Source organism: Poecilia formosa, unplaced genomic scaffold (genome assembly GCF_000485575.1).
Source record: "Poecilia formosa unplaced genomic scaffold, Poecilia_formosa-5.1.2 Scaffold104, whole genome shotgun sequence".
Classification (NCBI taxonomy): domain Eukaryota; kingdom Metazoa; phylum Chordata; class Actinopteri; order Cyprinodontiformes; family Poeciliidae; genus Poecilia; species Poecilia formosa.
Window position 1 is genome coordinate 312,475 of NW_006800043.1, and position 16,704 is coordinate 329,178.

Sequence of the window (16,704 nt, forward strand, 5' to 3'; positions counted from 1 at the left end):
GATATCATTTTGTAACCTTTTCCAGTGTTTATTTCCCACACAGTTTTAGCTGTGGCCTGTCTGCACTGGTGTTTGATTTTCAGTATACTGTCTATTCACTAATGCTCTCTAACAAACCTGTGAGGCCTTAACAGAATTTCTATAGACAAGTAAGATTTAATTACATGCAGACAAGACAGGTTCGTTAAGAACCGTGTGACTCCAGAAAGCAGTTGTTTGACTGGACTTTAATTTTGAATTAACTAATTAAAAAATACATACAAAAGCTGGACATGCAAAGCTTATAACAGGTAAAAGAGTTTTCTTTCAGGCTTCACCTAGATCATCTGGCACTAACTCGTCTTTTTGTGAAACCTACTCTGAGAACCTTTTTGTATGAGCTGTCTCACAAGGCAACCTGTTGTTCCACACAAGAATGCTACTGTCTGCTTGGATGAATGTGAAATGTGAGCTTTGCTTAATGGAGGAGGGTTTAGCCAGCCTCTCCCTAGAGTCTGACTGTATTTGTCACACAAAAAACATTGCAAGTCAATTCTTTGAGCACACATAGCAACAAAAGTATTTCCAAAATTGACAAGAGATGCAAATATTTTAAAGCTTCCTATTTTCATTTTAATTGAAAAATGTAATTGGAAAAAAATAAATAAATTCTGGAAGATGTTCATTAAAAGTTTAGGAAAATAGATTACAAGCATTCTTCTCGAACTGCATGACTCCTCTAAATGTTGCAGTTTGATCACAGTACATCAAAATCTAATTTATAAAAAAAGACAGAGCAAGCCTTATTGACAAAAATGTTTTTTATTAAAAACAAGATTTTTAAAAGTAACATTCTGTCAGATGTGATCCATACCCATCGATTTAGTAAAATTCCCAAATTAACTCACACCTTTAGAATTAAAATAAGAACTGATGAAAGATAAGCTAAATATACACAAACGCATATTCGTATCTAAGATAAAGTAAAAATGTAGTTCTAGACTAAACACGTATTGTTTTATTGTTGGATTTTATACTGACATCAGGTGCAAATAACAGAAACAAATCTTCATTTTCAGGCCAGTTTAGCTCCAAGGCTATTCCATCAGCATATGACAAAACAAGACAAAAATACAAGCAGCAACAGCAGCAAGAAACCGTATCACCATGGCAAAAGTTACTATTTTGCAATGTAATTCTATATTATTCTAGGAAATCCAAATTACTTGGTTACATACAAAAAAAACAAAAACAAAACAAACAAAAAAGAAAAAGAAACCTAACAAAATGCGAGATAATTAAAAAGCACAACACCTTGGAAAAAAAAAAAACAGGACGACACGATGAACACTTTGGCACTTATCAGTTTCCATGTACAAATAATTGCAAAAATACCAACATGTGATACAAAGGAGCGACAATAAAACAGTGATTATTAATAAAAAATATATATATGTTTTTGGTAAGCTGCATTTATTCCATTGTAATAATATAGAAAATATGTATTTTTTTCCAGGAAAATTACACCTTCAGATAAAATAAGAAGTGATGCAACTCTGCCTGTTATAACAGACATTAAGTCATAAATGTAAACCTTTTTAAAAATGTTTTTTTTTTTTCTTGACTTGTTCTTTACCTAAAATAAACATAGGCTTCTCAGTGCTATTGTATGGCATGTATAATATCATACTTTCACTCAGTGGGGGGGTGAAGAAAATTATGCATCAAAGAAGTCAGTTAATGCATTCATGGAACTCTTGACACATACGTGTTTTCATGTGTAAATGCAGTCAGTATTTGAATAAAGCCAAAGGCCAAGGAGTTTGAAGTCTTACCCAAATCTCTCTATGCTGTAGTGCATTTCTTAACAAGCATATACATGTGTGACCTCAGCCGATAAGCAAAACAAGGCAGTAATTTATGTGTTTGACTCGATATTTCTCTCAGTCACAGAGACCTTTTTATGCTGAACAACAACCCTCTGGCCTCCTTGGAGCCTGGGTGTGGTTGCGAGTGTAAAGTCTTCTTTAGATCCTGCAGAACCACGTGAGCCTGCAGAAAATGACTTCACCTGAACTCCTTTTCCTCCCACCTCAAATCCTGCCTGTGAAGACCTCTGTGGTACATGAGCAGAGCTCTGCAAGTATTGTGTGCTGTGCTTTCCACCGGAAGATCCATTCTCAACTACAAACACCTGAGTGTTTGTAGTTGAGACGACTCCCAGTGAGGAGCCCTGTGCCATCTGCCCAGACACTCCATTCACTCCCACTTGCCCTTCAACCAGCACCACACCCTGAGAACTTGGGAGGCCTCCAACTTGTATTAATCCTTGACTGAGCCCAGGTTGACTCACCTGACCAACCACCTGCTGAGTTCCCCCTGACACAAGCACCATTTGGGGATTTGACTCAACTACATACATGGGGGCAGCTGCTGCGTAGTACATAGCAGGCTGCTGTATGAGAAGTGTTTGGTTAGGGATGACGACTGTCTCTTTGACTTTAGGAAGCGTTGCCGAAGCCTTGGCGTGCTCAGTAATCCGCTCCTCTTGGATGAGGGTAGAAGACCCAGATGCTTTGTTGAAGGTACTGAGGGTGTTGACATTGACAGGCTCTCTGTCTCTAATCTTCTCTGTGTGGGTATGGACCTGCGTGTGGGTCGAGGTGGATGGCCTAGCAGTGAACACGGTTTCCTTCGAGAGATTAGAAAGTCCCACATCCACCGAAGTGCTCTCCAGGGACTTTCCACTGCAGATTTCAGCCAGGGTTTTGAATTTTGGCCCCAGGTCATTAAGGAAGGCAAGATCATTATCATTTTCAAGGAGGCTGCAGCATCCCACAGAAGCTCCCTGCGAGTCGTCTTCCTCGTATTGATAGATCACTTCCTTGTCCTTCTCCAGATATTGCTGTGGAGCTTGTCTTGTTTTCTGCAAACAAATGAGAGCAAATTAGATCAATTACACGACTGAGTGAAATGCAGTTTCACAATGCTCTCTGAGTAAAAAATGCGATGAAAAAATATGATTGACATGCAATTATGTATCTAGACTTTAGGGAACAGGCTGAAATCCAGTCTGGTGTACAAATCTGACGTACAAAGCCAAGGCAAGTCTCAGCTCTTCAAAACATTAATTGGAACAACCAAAACCACAGTTATAACATTTATCAATGGTTTAATGAATATGGTTTAATGTTTACCTCAATAAAATTGCAGTTGTATCTTCAATGAACATTATTAGAATGGATATTTTACTTTACTTTGAATTGGAGATTTAGGTAGATTAATTGGAAACTACTTTAAACATGTTTGCATTTCTAGTCTAATCTAAGCAGTAAACAAGTTCCAAAGAAAGGAATGAATGGTTAAAAAATGAGTGAGGCATAAAGTAACAAATGAGAATAAACATTGGATTTTTAAATAAACATAAGAAGTTCTTCTAACCTGACGCGTGTTTTTTATTGATGCTAAATAAAAATAAGGTATAAGAGTAAAGTTCAGTCTTTTTTTTTTCTTTTTTTTATAAATAATCCAAAGAGGGATATCTGTATGAGACAGGATGTTGCCACACCAAAAAAATAGACGGCTGTGAACCATTACTACAATATTACTCAACTTTTAAACCCTCTCTGGATAATAATTTAATAATATTGACATCCACCTCAGGAACATTTTATCAGAGGCTAACAGCTTTCGACTCACGTTATGTCGTTATTCCAGTGTTTCTAACACTTCACACGATGAAATTGTCTGAGCCAGCACACTGAAGGCTTTTTCCTAGAGTAATAACCTTCAGTACTTCTGCAGCTGTAAAGTGTTTATGATTTTATTCACCCTTCCTATAAAGCTGAAGTAGTCTGCCCTCTGACTGAGCTTTACGCTGACCTGTTCAAGAGTGTCTGATTTTGTAAGCTTTCATATTCAGCACAGAGTATAAACCTGACTCAGCGATGTTTACCTTAGCAGTTCTTGGATACGTTTTTTTTTTTTTCTTTCTACACCAAGTCTTTACTTATTGTAAATGCTAGTTAATTGCTAGCGATTATTTAAAATAAGACAAACCTGGAAACTACTTTTATTCATTTTTTTTGTTTTGTTTTTACTGGCATGTTTTTTTTTTTAAATTATTGAAATTATATACACTTAAAACCTTACTTTTACTTTACTTATGATTTACATTAAATAAACATTGCTCACGAAACCTGAGCTCTAGAGCTCGTGCTCAAGTCAAGTCTGAGGGTAAGTCAAGTCTTAAACCTATGTTTGTGCTAGTTAAGTTTGACTTGGGTCTAGATCATGGGCTTGTGTCCCAATCCCTAGTTGACAAACTTACAATTGAATAGTATTGCCCCAGATAATGCTCTGGAAGGGCCATTCCATCAAAGGCTGTCAATCTTTGCTTGGAGAAGCTCATCTCTCGGCCCGTCATAGTCCCTGCGCCCATGAAACCCATCTCTCGGCCCGTCATAGTCCCTGCGCCCATGAAACCCATCTCTTGGCCCGTCATAGTCCCTGCGCCCGTGAAACCCATCTCTTGGCCCGTCATAGTCCCTGCGCCCATGAAGCCCATCTGATCTCGGTTTGCATGGTAGTAGTTGTATTTGTTGTCCATCCACATCTCCTCTCCTGTCAGGGTTCCACCTCCATCCATTCCAGCACCAGCTAAATTGTCAAGGTACGCAGCTCCCCCAGACATGTTGATGTTCTTTGTATTTATGGTGCTGCCATCAACATCCAATGGAACTTGGACAAGAGGAACATCCTGTGAATTAGAAAACAAAAGAACCCTCTGTCAGTGACAATGCATTCTACAATTCGAAAAATCCTCGCATTGCCTTTGGATGGTGAAATCTTTTTGCACCTTGTCTTCCCCCTGTCCCTCGGTGTGATATGAGATGAGATGTTCGTTCGCCTCGAAGGGAATAGCCTTAAAATCTCTTGCGGCATTTCCACACAGGCAGAAGAGCAGCAGAAGGGGAATCACTACAAAATACATTGACAACAATGTTTAAACAGTGATCGTGCTTAGTAAACAATTTTGATTAAGGCACTTCCTTTCTTCAATGAGCAGGTTTAAGAAATCAAAAATACAGCAACTTATTGAGTCATAGTTGTGCAATGTAGGCATAAGTCACACATCTCTTAAGAAGCCACCTAAGACCCACCCTATTTTTGTTTTAATCTTTCTGTTCATGCAACTACTTGTTCTGTTAGTTGTGTTGTGACTTAAAGATTCTTATCAGAATTTCCCAAAAGCGTAAATATCCCAAAGTCTTTACTCACACAGAAGGAGCAAGAGTCCCAGCAGCAAGAGCAAGATACCGCCAGGTCCAAATTTTACATTGCTTTTGCTGCGTAAATTGCAGGCCTTGGTGTTTCCCTCACATGTGCACACAGTTATGTCGAGTTGCTGGAGATCATTGCACGACTTCCCTTGCTGGTCCTTGATATTCAGGGTCACTTTGTAGTTGCCAGGCCACAGCTTTCCCTGGTTTCGAAGAATGACCGTGGTTTCTAAAGAAAGAAGACACCTGATTGTCAGATTTGTAACCCGATGGGGAAGCTTATTTTCTCCTGTCTTAGTTTAACAAAACAAACCGAAAAGGCTCTATTTTAATTCCAGCACCAAAGTACATTTATTTGAAAGATAACTATTTTTTTCCCCTGTTTTATTCCTGTTACTGCAACATTTCACTAGTAATCTTACAAAAATACATTGGGTGACATTAGCTGTAAGAAAACTGAGTTTTGAGTTTTATTTAATCTAAATTACTACTAAGGGATAATCAAACCTGAAAAGGAATTATGTTATACTGTAAAAACTAAGGAAACTATTCAACAAAAACAAACAAGGAAAAAAAATACCATTAAAGGGCTCTAAAGTCCATGCGCCTTTGTTGTCATCAATCACATTAAATGTAAATGGCTGTCCATTGGGGTACATATCTTCGTCCTTTGCCGTGACATAGATTGCATTTTCACCATAGCACGCGGTTTGAGCTGTTGAGGTCAGTTGTGGACAATGGTCGTTGTGGTCCTCCACCTGAATGGCAATGGTTCCTGTTGCAGTTTTTGCAGGGATGTCTAAGACACAGTTAAAGGAGAAATAAGTCATGCTTTTTCTGTGCAAAACATTGATTTCAGGCAAGAATTTAACCAATGCCATATCTTCAACAACTTACCGTCAGATATGCAAATAATTTTGGCATAGTATGTTCCATTGACCAAATAGATTGACTCTCGGTCAGGATATTTATTCAACCTGATTTCTGCAGTTTTCTCATCAATGGAAAACCAGTTGTCCGCATCAAACAACTTTGCATACCTGCAAGTAAAAGAGCAAACAATTCAGTTTAGATTGCTTTGGTTTATTTATGAAGCTCCAATTATTTTCAAGAAATTTTACAAGACCAACATTCAGTTATATGAACTCAAAATGGGTCTAAATTAAATTTATATCAATCCAATACATAATACTCATATTATGTGCTTTTGGATTCAGATCCAATACCTCAACAGTCAATAACTATGAATTATCTTGTAATATTAGTACAATACTGTCAAATTCAATTGATCTTATAATGTTATTTGAGAGGAAGTAACTTAAAAACCTACTTCATAAAAGGTTCTACATTTTATAACCTTCTTTGTCACATGAAAGGTAAATGCTACAGAGATTATTGTTGTCTTAAAAATGTTGTATGTCCAGCATTTTAAATGAAGGGACATGGGGATCTAGACAGTTCTATGTGTTTTTCACTCAAATATATACAAAAACAATGGGATGTGATATAATACTTTAAATAATTCTGTATGTCAAGATTTGTTCACAACACTGAAATATTAGTAAAAGGCAGGAGAGCAAGTGACTGTTTAGGATTTTCTTAGAATAAAAGAATGAATAAGTGAATGGCTGCAGTTTAATAAGCATATGTGAAATAAAAACAACAAAAAATACAGCACTTCAAAGTCAGACCTTTGTGTAAGTAGTTTGAAAAATAATTAACCTTGTCCATGTTGCTATTACGTGAACAAGCAGGTTGGTTTAAAGTGCAAAGACAGTAAAACAGGAACATCTGCTATGTGAGAGACATTACCTCACGTTTGTGGCAGTCTTCAGCGTGTCACTGTCAATAGCAGCGTACGTTGCTATAACTTGGGTCAGGGACGTGGTAGTTATTTCCTCAGAGACGGTCACCACTTTTACAGTGGGCTGGAATCGAGCCCCCTCTTTCTGATTGACAACATTGATTTTGATGGGATACGACTTGGATGATGAAGCGCCTGAAACCACCGTGCTGCTGCCGAAGTTGTACTCTGCAACATTTTTGACCCTGATTCCGAGACTTAACGTCTTTATTTCCTCGTAGTCCAAAGCCTATTGAGAATAAGCAAATGATTAGCAAGAGATGCAAGCTTTCAATATTTAGCAACAAAATGTTGTGCTTTAAGATTCCTGGCCGCTATCCAGATGCTGTCAGAAAGAGAGGTTAAAGCCATTTTGGGGAATTTTGGATATTTGCAAGACCGGAAGAGACTCTTAATTTGCTGTCTTGTGTTGATGGTGTCAACTAATAAGAATTATTCTCAGTTTGGGCTAAGACACTCATGCACACTCATACAAAAAATGTTTAGATAGGCTTCCAGAACTTCTAAATTGTTAATGTGGCAGCATTTTCAAAAATGTTTGTGTGTACCAGGTCAATTTTGAATAATGTATTAGCAAAGAATAGTACAAGTGACTAAGAGTTAGTCACTAAGAGTGCTAACTGTGCCACAAGCCTAATATGATGTGCATTAAAAGGTTTTTATTTTATTTAAACAGACCTTAATGATTTTGATGACTCCCTCGTTGGTCTTTTTGTCAGTTGTGATTTCAAAGTAACCTCCCTCATTTCCGGAAACAATTTCATACAAAGCACACCAGTTGTCTGTTTGGACCAGATCCAGGTCAACTGCTTGTATCCTTAGAACTTCAATACCGATTGTGTTCTCCTCCACTCGACCTTCATACTAAAAAAAAAAAAAAGAAAAACAAACAAACAAACAAAAAAACAAACAAACAAAAGAGAACATTCAGATTGGGACATTATCAATACAGTGTTTAACAGAATAATTGTATGCTGATTGCGTCAAATGTACCGTTTCTTGTGCCAGTGTTGGTATATTGTCATTTATGTCTGTGAGTTGAATCTCAATTTCACCAGTCCCTGTGTGTCCTCCTGCTCTGCCTTCCATGTCAGAAGCCAGGATGGTCAACTTATATATGCTTTTGGTCTGGAAGAAAAAAAAAGACATTGAACATAATGAAACTAAGTTTTAACTCAGTCATGACTCTGTGCTTACTTGTAAAGCTCAAATGAAAACTGCATGGTGACTCACCTCTCTATCTAGAGTGGTCTTTGCAATGATGACCTCTCCTGTTCGGGAGTTGATGGAGAACATCCCGGCAGCATTAGTGCTCTCATCTATTCTGTAGAAGATCCTGGCATGGCTAGTGGCCGGATCATCATCATCCGTTGCTATCACTTTCATGACAACAGTACCTAACAAAATAAACAACATAGTTATGACACTGCAGCTGACGCATTTTTTTGTAACCCAGATCAAAGATGTTTTGCAGATCTTTAATACCGAGTTTGCTGTGTTCGCTGACTTGTCCAACTTGGTCCATCTTTATGACAGGAGTGCAGTCATTACGGTCCACAACATTAATAACGAGAGTAATGTCGTTCTCAGCACGAGTCCCATCTTGGTATTTTGCCACACCAAGAAGCTAAAAAAAGAAAAGAAAAAAAAAGCAGAATGTATTTTGACATTTCATTCATTTTCACTATATTTACAAAAACAACAACGAAACAATTTTTAGTTGCTCTTACACGATACTGTGCAATTTCCTCTCGGTCCAGAATGGAGTGGACCCTAACAAAGCCAGTACGCCGGTCAACAGAAAATCTGCCCTGTGGGTATTCATTTACACCAGGACCAGTTAAAAAGTATGTTATCTGCTGATGTGTCTCCTTGTCTGAGCGAATCTGCAACACAGATGCATAAGACAAAGATGAAAACCACATGGAAACATAGCTTATTCAAACAGCAGGAATCAGCATATCTCATTTTAAGCATTCGTAACTGGAATGTCCTTCACCTTTATTTTTAGACATTATTATAAAGTACTTCTAATATAATTTAAAAGGCATGGTACCTCAATTTGTAATTTAGAATATTTTTTGGGGAGTAAATTATCTTGCAATCCTGTAAAACAATTAAAGTGATAGCTTGAATTTTTTTAACTGAAGCTATTAGTAACAGTTTACTCACCTTTAGTTTATAGATATCATGTTGTTGTGAGTTTACAGTGAAGGACAAAGAGGTACTTGGACAGACCTCCTATTTTAGCCTAGTTCATCTATTTAAACAATCTTATATTAAAATATGTTCATATTAATGAAATACTATATGAGCAGCGATTAAACCCCCACCCTTTCACACGATACTGTTGTTAAATTTGTTGTCTCTTCTGGGCTTAAGAACCATGAAGTATTACACTAAAATTATCTTTACTGAGGCTCTCAAAGTTACAGCTGAAAAATTGTGAATTTTAGACACAGTTTAAGATCTACAGGCCAAATTCAACTTGTATATTTATAATAGGTCTGTCAATAGATTAAAAACTTCCGATTAATTACCCTCTGGCACTGTGATTAATCGTGATTAATCACTACGCCTAACTTTGTCAGCTTGAAATGTACATATGCGCGCAGATGTGTTTCTCGTAGGTATGGTGCTCTGGGCAAGTCCCTCCTTCTCTGACACTCCAACCAATTAAAATACAAGTATCTGTTTTGTTTTGTGTATAGGTAATGTAATTTCCCAGCACTCAACAACAAGTATGAAACTACACGTACACAAGTAGTAGAAAACTTGTTCAGTTTGCTTTTACGTGGGTATCAAACTGGCTGCCCCACCCATTTCTGATGCTGCCCTGGTCAATTGCCCATATAGCCTACATCAAACAATGTAAATTTTCCCCCCCAAAAAATAAAGGTTTAAGAGAATCTTTTATTGTCTCCAACTGAACACATCTGAAGATTCTCAGTTTTTCAGGTATGTATTTGTGTGTTCTGTGTTGATTTCGAAGTGTGGCTTACGGGATAGCATTTTGAACAAGACTTTGAAAAGGGAGGACAAACAGGTGCACACCTTAGCAATGTGGTCGTAAGTGGTGTAGTCCTGTCCCTCGGTAAGGTTTCTAGGAGCTAGGATCCATTCTCTTTTCTGCCTCCTCAGTACTTCACCATGTCCTTTCACCGTCACAGGAACAAGCTTCAGGAAAACAAAAAAAAATAAATAAAAAATAAAAATAAAAAATCAGCATATAAACAAGAGATCCAGATGTAATAATTACTAAGTCATAGAAAATCCCACTGCTGCTGTTTTACATCGATTTGTAAACATACAGGTCTGGAAAAAAATAGTACTGCAAAATGCTGCAATTCCATTCCATTTCAGCGTCTATCAAATTCCAGCTCAAGCACATATTATTCTGTTATGAGTCACTGATTGGGTGATTGCTGTAACCCAGCAACATTGTGAAAGACATTGTGAAAACAAATGTGGGCTCTTCCACCAGATATAAACCATAAAAAATATTGTAGCATTAGAGGAGCGTTGAAACCACGGCGTTCACGTTATTTTAATGCCTTGTCATTTTTTTTGCACAAATACGTTCCCAATAAAAAGTAGGTATTACATTTTAATTTGTTTTCAGTATTTTGTACAGTGAAACAAAACTGTTAATTTTTGCGTACTTTCAAATAGCACAATGACAAGAAACACAATGGACTTTATTTTTCAAGATATAGAACCATCTTTTGTTTGTTTCCGTTTATTTAACTAAGGCTTCCTATAAGAATGTTACATTTAAACTCCAAATTTAAACGTACTTTTCTATAAGAAAAAAAGCGGTAGCTTGATAAATTCCCCACTCATCCATTTTTTTTCTTTAAGAAAGAAAGGAACTTCTTCATTTACCTTCCCTTCTTTCTTTTTTTTATTTACTTATTTATTTATTTGCTTATTTACTTATTGATGTTATTGCTGAAATATGACACCAGAACCTAATTAAACTTTGCGCAGCTCTAAGTTTTCAACATTCAATATGTATGAGCTATGGCTGGATGAGAAAAAAAAAACAAAAAAGAAACTAGTTCCCCTTCCAAAAAGACAGCGAAGGGAAAGTGAGATTCTTTGTAAACACAGTCACTTCGCGTTATAATGATTTTACCGAAGCGAATCCGCTGTCATTACCCTTCGCATTAAGTAGAGCCACACCTGTTGAAAGCCCGTCTCTCCATTACTTTACGAAGACATATTTGGGGAAGGGAAAGAAAACAGAACAAATGCCGTTACTTACAGTGAGGAAGTATATCAGCAGAAAGAAAAGGCTGCATCTGAGCAGGGAATCCATCTGTTAGCAAAATAAGAAGTTTTTTTCTTTTCTTTTTTTGGTTTGTTTTTGGTCCTCGTTTTGAAGTGAGATCGCTGGAGTTGAGATCCGGTGTAGTCTTTTGTTAGCTGCTGTAGACTTTGACCCGGTGCAAGAGGAATGAGCTGTATATCAGCTCTGGGCGTGTCTTCTCCTTCTTTAGAACACTCTGGATAAGAAGTGATACCAGAATGTTGTGTAAAGCTTAATAGCACTTTTCTTTTCTACAGTAATGGAAAAATTGAGGTGGGGAAGAGGGGAGGAAACAATTTTAGGCGAGGTAACAAAATGAGTCAAGACTTGTCAGACCCAGCCATGTGGACCTAAAGAGTTAATGTTTGAAACATCCCCGCATTTGCTTTGGTATTTCATTCTACCTCCGGTAAAACGCCACAGAAAGCTGACAAGTATCCCGTGATGTTGCTACATCAGTCCGTATTAAACACCGTAAAAACGGTCAGCCCTAAATAAAATGACAGTTTATGTGGTTTTCAGTCGTTTTAAAATGTCCTGGCTGTTCTCAGTTAGTCAGGATTTATTTAGCTCATGTCTGTAAGTAGACTTTACTCATAGCTTTAAAAGGGGTTTGAGCTTTCATTTCTACGTTGTAAGACTACAAATAACAAAATCCATTTTAAGAAATAAAAAGAAGCGACTTCAAAATAAAGTGTTGTAAAATAAAACCTAAAATCCCAAAGTTAAATGACCACCCTTGTTTAACACCAGGTCAAAAAATTTAGTTGATTTAGTCACTGGGTCACTATTCATTTATTTATTTATTTATTGTCATTTCTACTTTGACATTTAGAACACTCAACCATATTTTCTTTGTTTGTTTTTGTTTTTGCTTTTTGCTTCTGACAACTGCAACCTTGCAAGGATAAGCAGTGTGGACAATGAATAGGAGATAGACTGATGAACGGATGAGTTTTTTTATATGGCATATTTCATTTTTTAGTAGTTCCTGGTCATTTTGACCTTTTGTCTTTGCATGCCTGTTTTATATTTAAATTTTCTGAGTATAGAGTAGTGCTACCCAGGCATGAATTTGCTGCATGTTTTACAGTCACTTTGACAATTTAAAATAATTTCCTGGATTCTTATGGATTACTGCCTAGGAACTATATTTAACTCTGGCTAGTCTTATCTATTAGACAGGAGTCATTTAGAGTAATTTAGATTTAGTCCAGAGTCATATTTTGTAAGAGTTTTCAACAACAACAAAATAAAAAGAATTATGTATTTTAGCACTGGGTACGAATAAAATGATCTGAGATTTGATCATTTTTATGACCATTCATTGCCATCATTTCTGAAAATGCCTAACTAAAATTGTCTTTATTATTTACATTTGTATGTTTCACTATAGCCTAAAAATAGCTGATAAAAAAGAACATTCTACTGAAACTCATCAGTCAATTTTGTCCTGAGAAATGAAAGCTATTACATGAGAGAAATTCTAAAGATCTCATACAACAGTGTGTACTCCTCCCTTCAAAGAACAGCGGAAACTGGCTCTTACCAGAGTGGGAGATGTGATAGGTGCTAGTACACAACTGAGCAATAGGATAAGCACATTAGAGCCACTAATTTGTGCAAGATGTTTCAGGAAGCACCAGGGTGAAATTACCTCAAATTATTTCAACAAACTGACAGCTAGAATTCCAAAGGTCTCCAAGGCTGTTATGTTTGCAAATGAAGGATTATTTCATGAAAGCAAAGTTTGAAGGACAAAATTATTATTTCAAGTACAAATCATATTTTTTTTAACCTAGTCACCTTGTAATCTTGCCAATATTTTCTTCTCATTTTGCAACTCGTCTGACTAATAAAATATGTTTCCTCGGAAGAACAGAACATTTCTTTGGAGAGAAATTGATAAGCGGTATTCTATATTACTCATTTCTTGTTCCATAAATTCACAGTTTCAAAACCCTTGATACCAAAAACCATCTGTAGAGCTCATTGTCCAATCATTTATGAATACTTTCAGCCTTCTCATTTTTGACGAAAATATTTGCTCCTGGATGCCTAGACCGGAAATGAGAGCGGAGGGGCAAACAATATAGTGTATGCACTATAAGGGACAGAATAAAAAAGGAATACAAAAATAAAATTTGCACCCCTTCAAAGCATGTCATTTTTTTTTCTCTGAAATGTCTTCACAAAAATATCCATGTAACAATGTCTGGCGAAAGAGGGGGAGCAAATTTATAGGGGTGGCTGTTGCCCCCCGTTGTCCACCCTTTAGTTGCGCCAATGACATCTAGTTAAGCCAAAAGGAACTTTAAGAAATTGTCCATGCTTGATCCTTTCCACTTACACAACTTGATTTAAGCTTTCTTAAAGTGGGTACAGATTTAGGTAAATTTGAGAAGTGGTAGAATGAATTATTTTTATACTGTAACTCTATCAACATATCTTTCAAATAGTGAAGGTTTTCATAGCATCTGTGTAACGGATTCATTTCGCAAACTTGCCAGCAGAGGGCCTTGGGTTACTTTAGGCCGTTTCTGGAATCCTCTGTTGATAAAATGCATTACACAGCTTTTTTTTTGTATTGTGGAATATTTAACTAGCTCTGCTTTGACAATGGAACATTGTTTCAATATTGTCCTCTAGAATCTGAAGGGATTCATAACTTCTCTAGAAAATATTTTTAAAGTACATGATTAAAATTGGTCTCATTACTCAAATGGTGTAAAATTTCATTTAGTGATAATGGAAGTAGAATTACATCCTTTCAGTTTTTACTTAATATGAGATCATGGCGAAACTAAATAAAAAAAAAAAAGGAAAACAAAAAAGAAAAGAGAACAGAGTGTGTTTGACCAACATTTTCTCACTAGTCTGTTAAATGTCACCAGAGTTCATGAAATTCTAAATCTGAGATTCACAGATTGTTGAGTCATGAACTTTGGCAGCGCTAGACCAAACCATATGCACGTTTGAGCTTGTGCAGCTGTACTGTTCTTGATTTTAGTGTAAAACATGAGATTTATAAAAAGAAGAGGGAAACTACTCACTAAGAATGGTCATAGTGCTGAAACACACACCCGCCCATGATAAAAGGTATGCGATGGGAACTACAATATCGGTCTCATCTTGCTTAATTGAGCATGTAGCTTCAGTGTAATCCTCAGACATTAATCATTTTAGTCACTAAGAAAATGTTGTTTTTCATTGTACTTCTTAATCAAGTTAATCTCTAGTTGAATGGTGATTTTTGGTGGAGCCACAGTGTGTGACAAAGTTACAAAAAACGTGCGCAACAGAAACGTATTAGATAGTAATAAGGTGTATCTTTTAGGACATGTTAATTAAACGGTATTTAACATTGCTGCAATAATCCAGCTGAGCAAGTCTATTATATGCAATAGGTGTGTTTCAAGGCATTCAAGCTAAAGGAAGTAACCAAGCCACTATTTTTTTTTTTTTTTTTGCAATGCTAAAAGCTTTGAACAAAGCGAAATGCATTCCGAAGGCACTCTCAGTAACTGTTACTAGTTTGCCTTAAAAGCCCACTTTATTTTGTGGTTGAGATGGATCCATCATTCTCCACTTTGGTTGTGGATGCAGATTTTACAGAAGCCTTAGCTCCAGTTAACTGACATGAAAACAAGGTGGGGCAACTGTACAAGACGCAACGCAAATTTAGGTATGGCCTGGGCTGGCATGGCATGTGCTCCACGTGCTGAGCAATAACTGATTGCAAAAGTTGACGAATGTTATTATGATTGTTGCAAAACATTCTTTAAGTAGTACATAAACAGTTGATGAAGATTTGAATCCCGTAGCTCCTTCAATAAGTATTCATACTTAATGGACATTTTTGTATTTCGTCATGTCACGACCACAAACTTTAATACATGTTTTTGAACGTTTATGGAGCAACTCATAATTGTGAAGTGACAGAAAAAAGATCCCTGTTTTTTTCCTTTTTTTTTTTTTTTTTTTTTTTTTTTGCAAATGAAATCTGGAAAGTGTGGTGTGTGTATTTGCAGGTCACCTTTCAATCCAATTGCAGCAGCAAAATATGTATTAGAAAGAGGAAAAAGTTTGATAAAACTTCCAGAGCATGTCCTACTGTAAGTCAACATTTCCACTATTTGATTTTGTTCATGTTTGTGCAGACATGTACACAATGTCTTTGTGTATTTAGTCACTTATTGTACTTCACACTGTACACAGTGTGTATACAAATCTTGCGCCTAAATTCCATTGGGCTTCACTTTACATTGACAATGAAGACAGCTGATTCAACTTGATTTATCTGGTTTCTGGTTTGTCTCTCCAGATTTGTAAACTGAACCACATGGCTTTCCCTCTTTACAAAATAGCTCCAACTGATTCAGATCGAAGGGGGCATCTGTAGAAATAGTCTTTCTTGAACTGCCATACTTTCTCAGCTGGATATGGGTCTAAATGTTGACTAGCCCTTTCTCACCATGAATATGCTTTGATCAAAAATGATTACAATTTGGCACTCACGTGTTCAGAGCTTTTACCCTGCTGAAAAGGAAACCTCTTTCACTTTTGCAGTTGCTGAAATATTTTCTGCCGGTATTGTATTTCACTCTATCCATTTTCACATTAGTTACAACCACATCATAATTCTGCCATCATGGTGACAGTACCGTGTTCAGGGCTATGCACAGAGTTGACTTTCCCTTCACTGTTATCATATCAGCATGCATCCCATCAAGTTCTGCTTTTGTCTCATCTGACAAGTTGATGTTTTTTTTTTCTTGACACTCTTCTGTGAAAGGATAGATTTGTAATGGATAGCCATATCTTTGCACGTTGGTAGTTGAGCAATACTCTTTTAATTTTCAGATAAAGGAATAAACAATACTCTTTTCATTTTCAAAATTTGGAATACTGTTTCATAGCCCAATAAAACAGTAAAGATCGACACACCTTCAACCCAGACCTGTCTACTCTGTTACTTGGCCTACACAATCTTGATTACTCCCTAATATTCTCTGGCAAGCCTCAGCTCACGTGACACAAAAGCCTCACAGCAAATAAGTCAGAACAAGGTGTATAGGGTGGTGTTCTTTTCTGGGCGTATACCCAGGAAAAAGGTACATGTCAGATGTCATCGTCAGAGACTGTCATCGTATTAATTATTGTTCATAACAGAGGGAGTTAAGAACAGTCTGCCTTCAAGCTTTTCGTGTCACACTGTCTGCTGTCAGATCAACGTGTGATTGAAAATAGTGTGACGCAAACGCTGA

General features: G+C 36.8%; 1 protein-coding gene across 4 annotated transcripts; it reads right to left on the reverse strand.

Moving 5' to 3' along the window:
• Nucleotides 1-1,484: 1,484 nt before the first annotated feature.
• LOC103143006 (desmoglein-2-like) lies at nt 1,485-11,661 on the reverse strand. Of its 4 annotated transcripts, none has more exons than XM_016674968.1 (15): nt 11,393-11,661; nt 10,180-10,302; nt 8,856-9,011; nt 8,611-8,752; nt 8,359-8,522; nt 8,119-8,253; nt 7,804-7,989; nt 7,074-7,354; nt 6,159-6,301; nt 5,842-6,060; nt 5,260-5,490; nt 4,838-4,959; nt 4,547-4,738; nt 4,310-4,468; nt 1,485-2,905 (listed from the first exon to the last, which is right to left on the reverse strand). In XM_016674968.1, exons 1-15 carry the CDS (start codon nt 11,444-11,446, stop codon nt 1,898-1,900), a joined length of 3,315 nt encoding a protein of 1,104 aa, XP_016530454.1. In that variant the 5' UTR covers nt 11,447-11,661; the 3' UTR covers nt 1,485-1,897. The 4 variants fall into 4 exon arrangements, with proteins under 4 accessions (XP_016530454.1, XP_016530453.1, XP_016530455.1 ...); XM_016674967.1 differs by having other exon boundaries at nt 4,310-4,507; XM_016674969.1 differs by having other exon boundaries at nt 4,310-4,429; nt 4,508-4,738.
• Between the last annotated feature and the right edge of the window lie 5,043 nt (nt 11,662-16,704).

Coding starts and splice junctions, on each gene's coding strand:
- LOC103143006 (XM_007559362.2), bottom strand. CDS start 11,446: ATGGATTCCCTGCTCAGATGCAGCCTTTTCTTTCTGCTGATATACTTC. Junction 10,303..11,392: donor TGCTGATATACTTCCTCACT/GTAAGTAACGGC, acceptor GTTTTCCTGAAG/CTTGTTCCTGTGACGGTGAA. Junction 6,061..6,158: donor AATTATTTGCATATCTGACG/GTAAGTTGTTGA, acceptor ACTGTGTCTTAG/ACATCCCTGCAAAAACTGCA.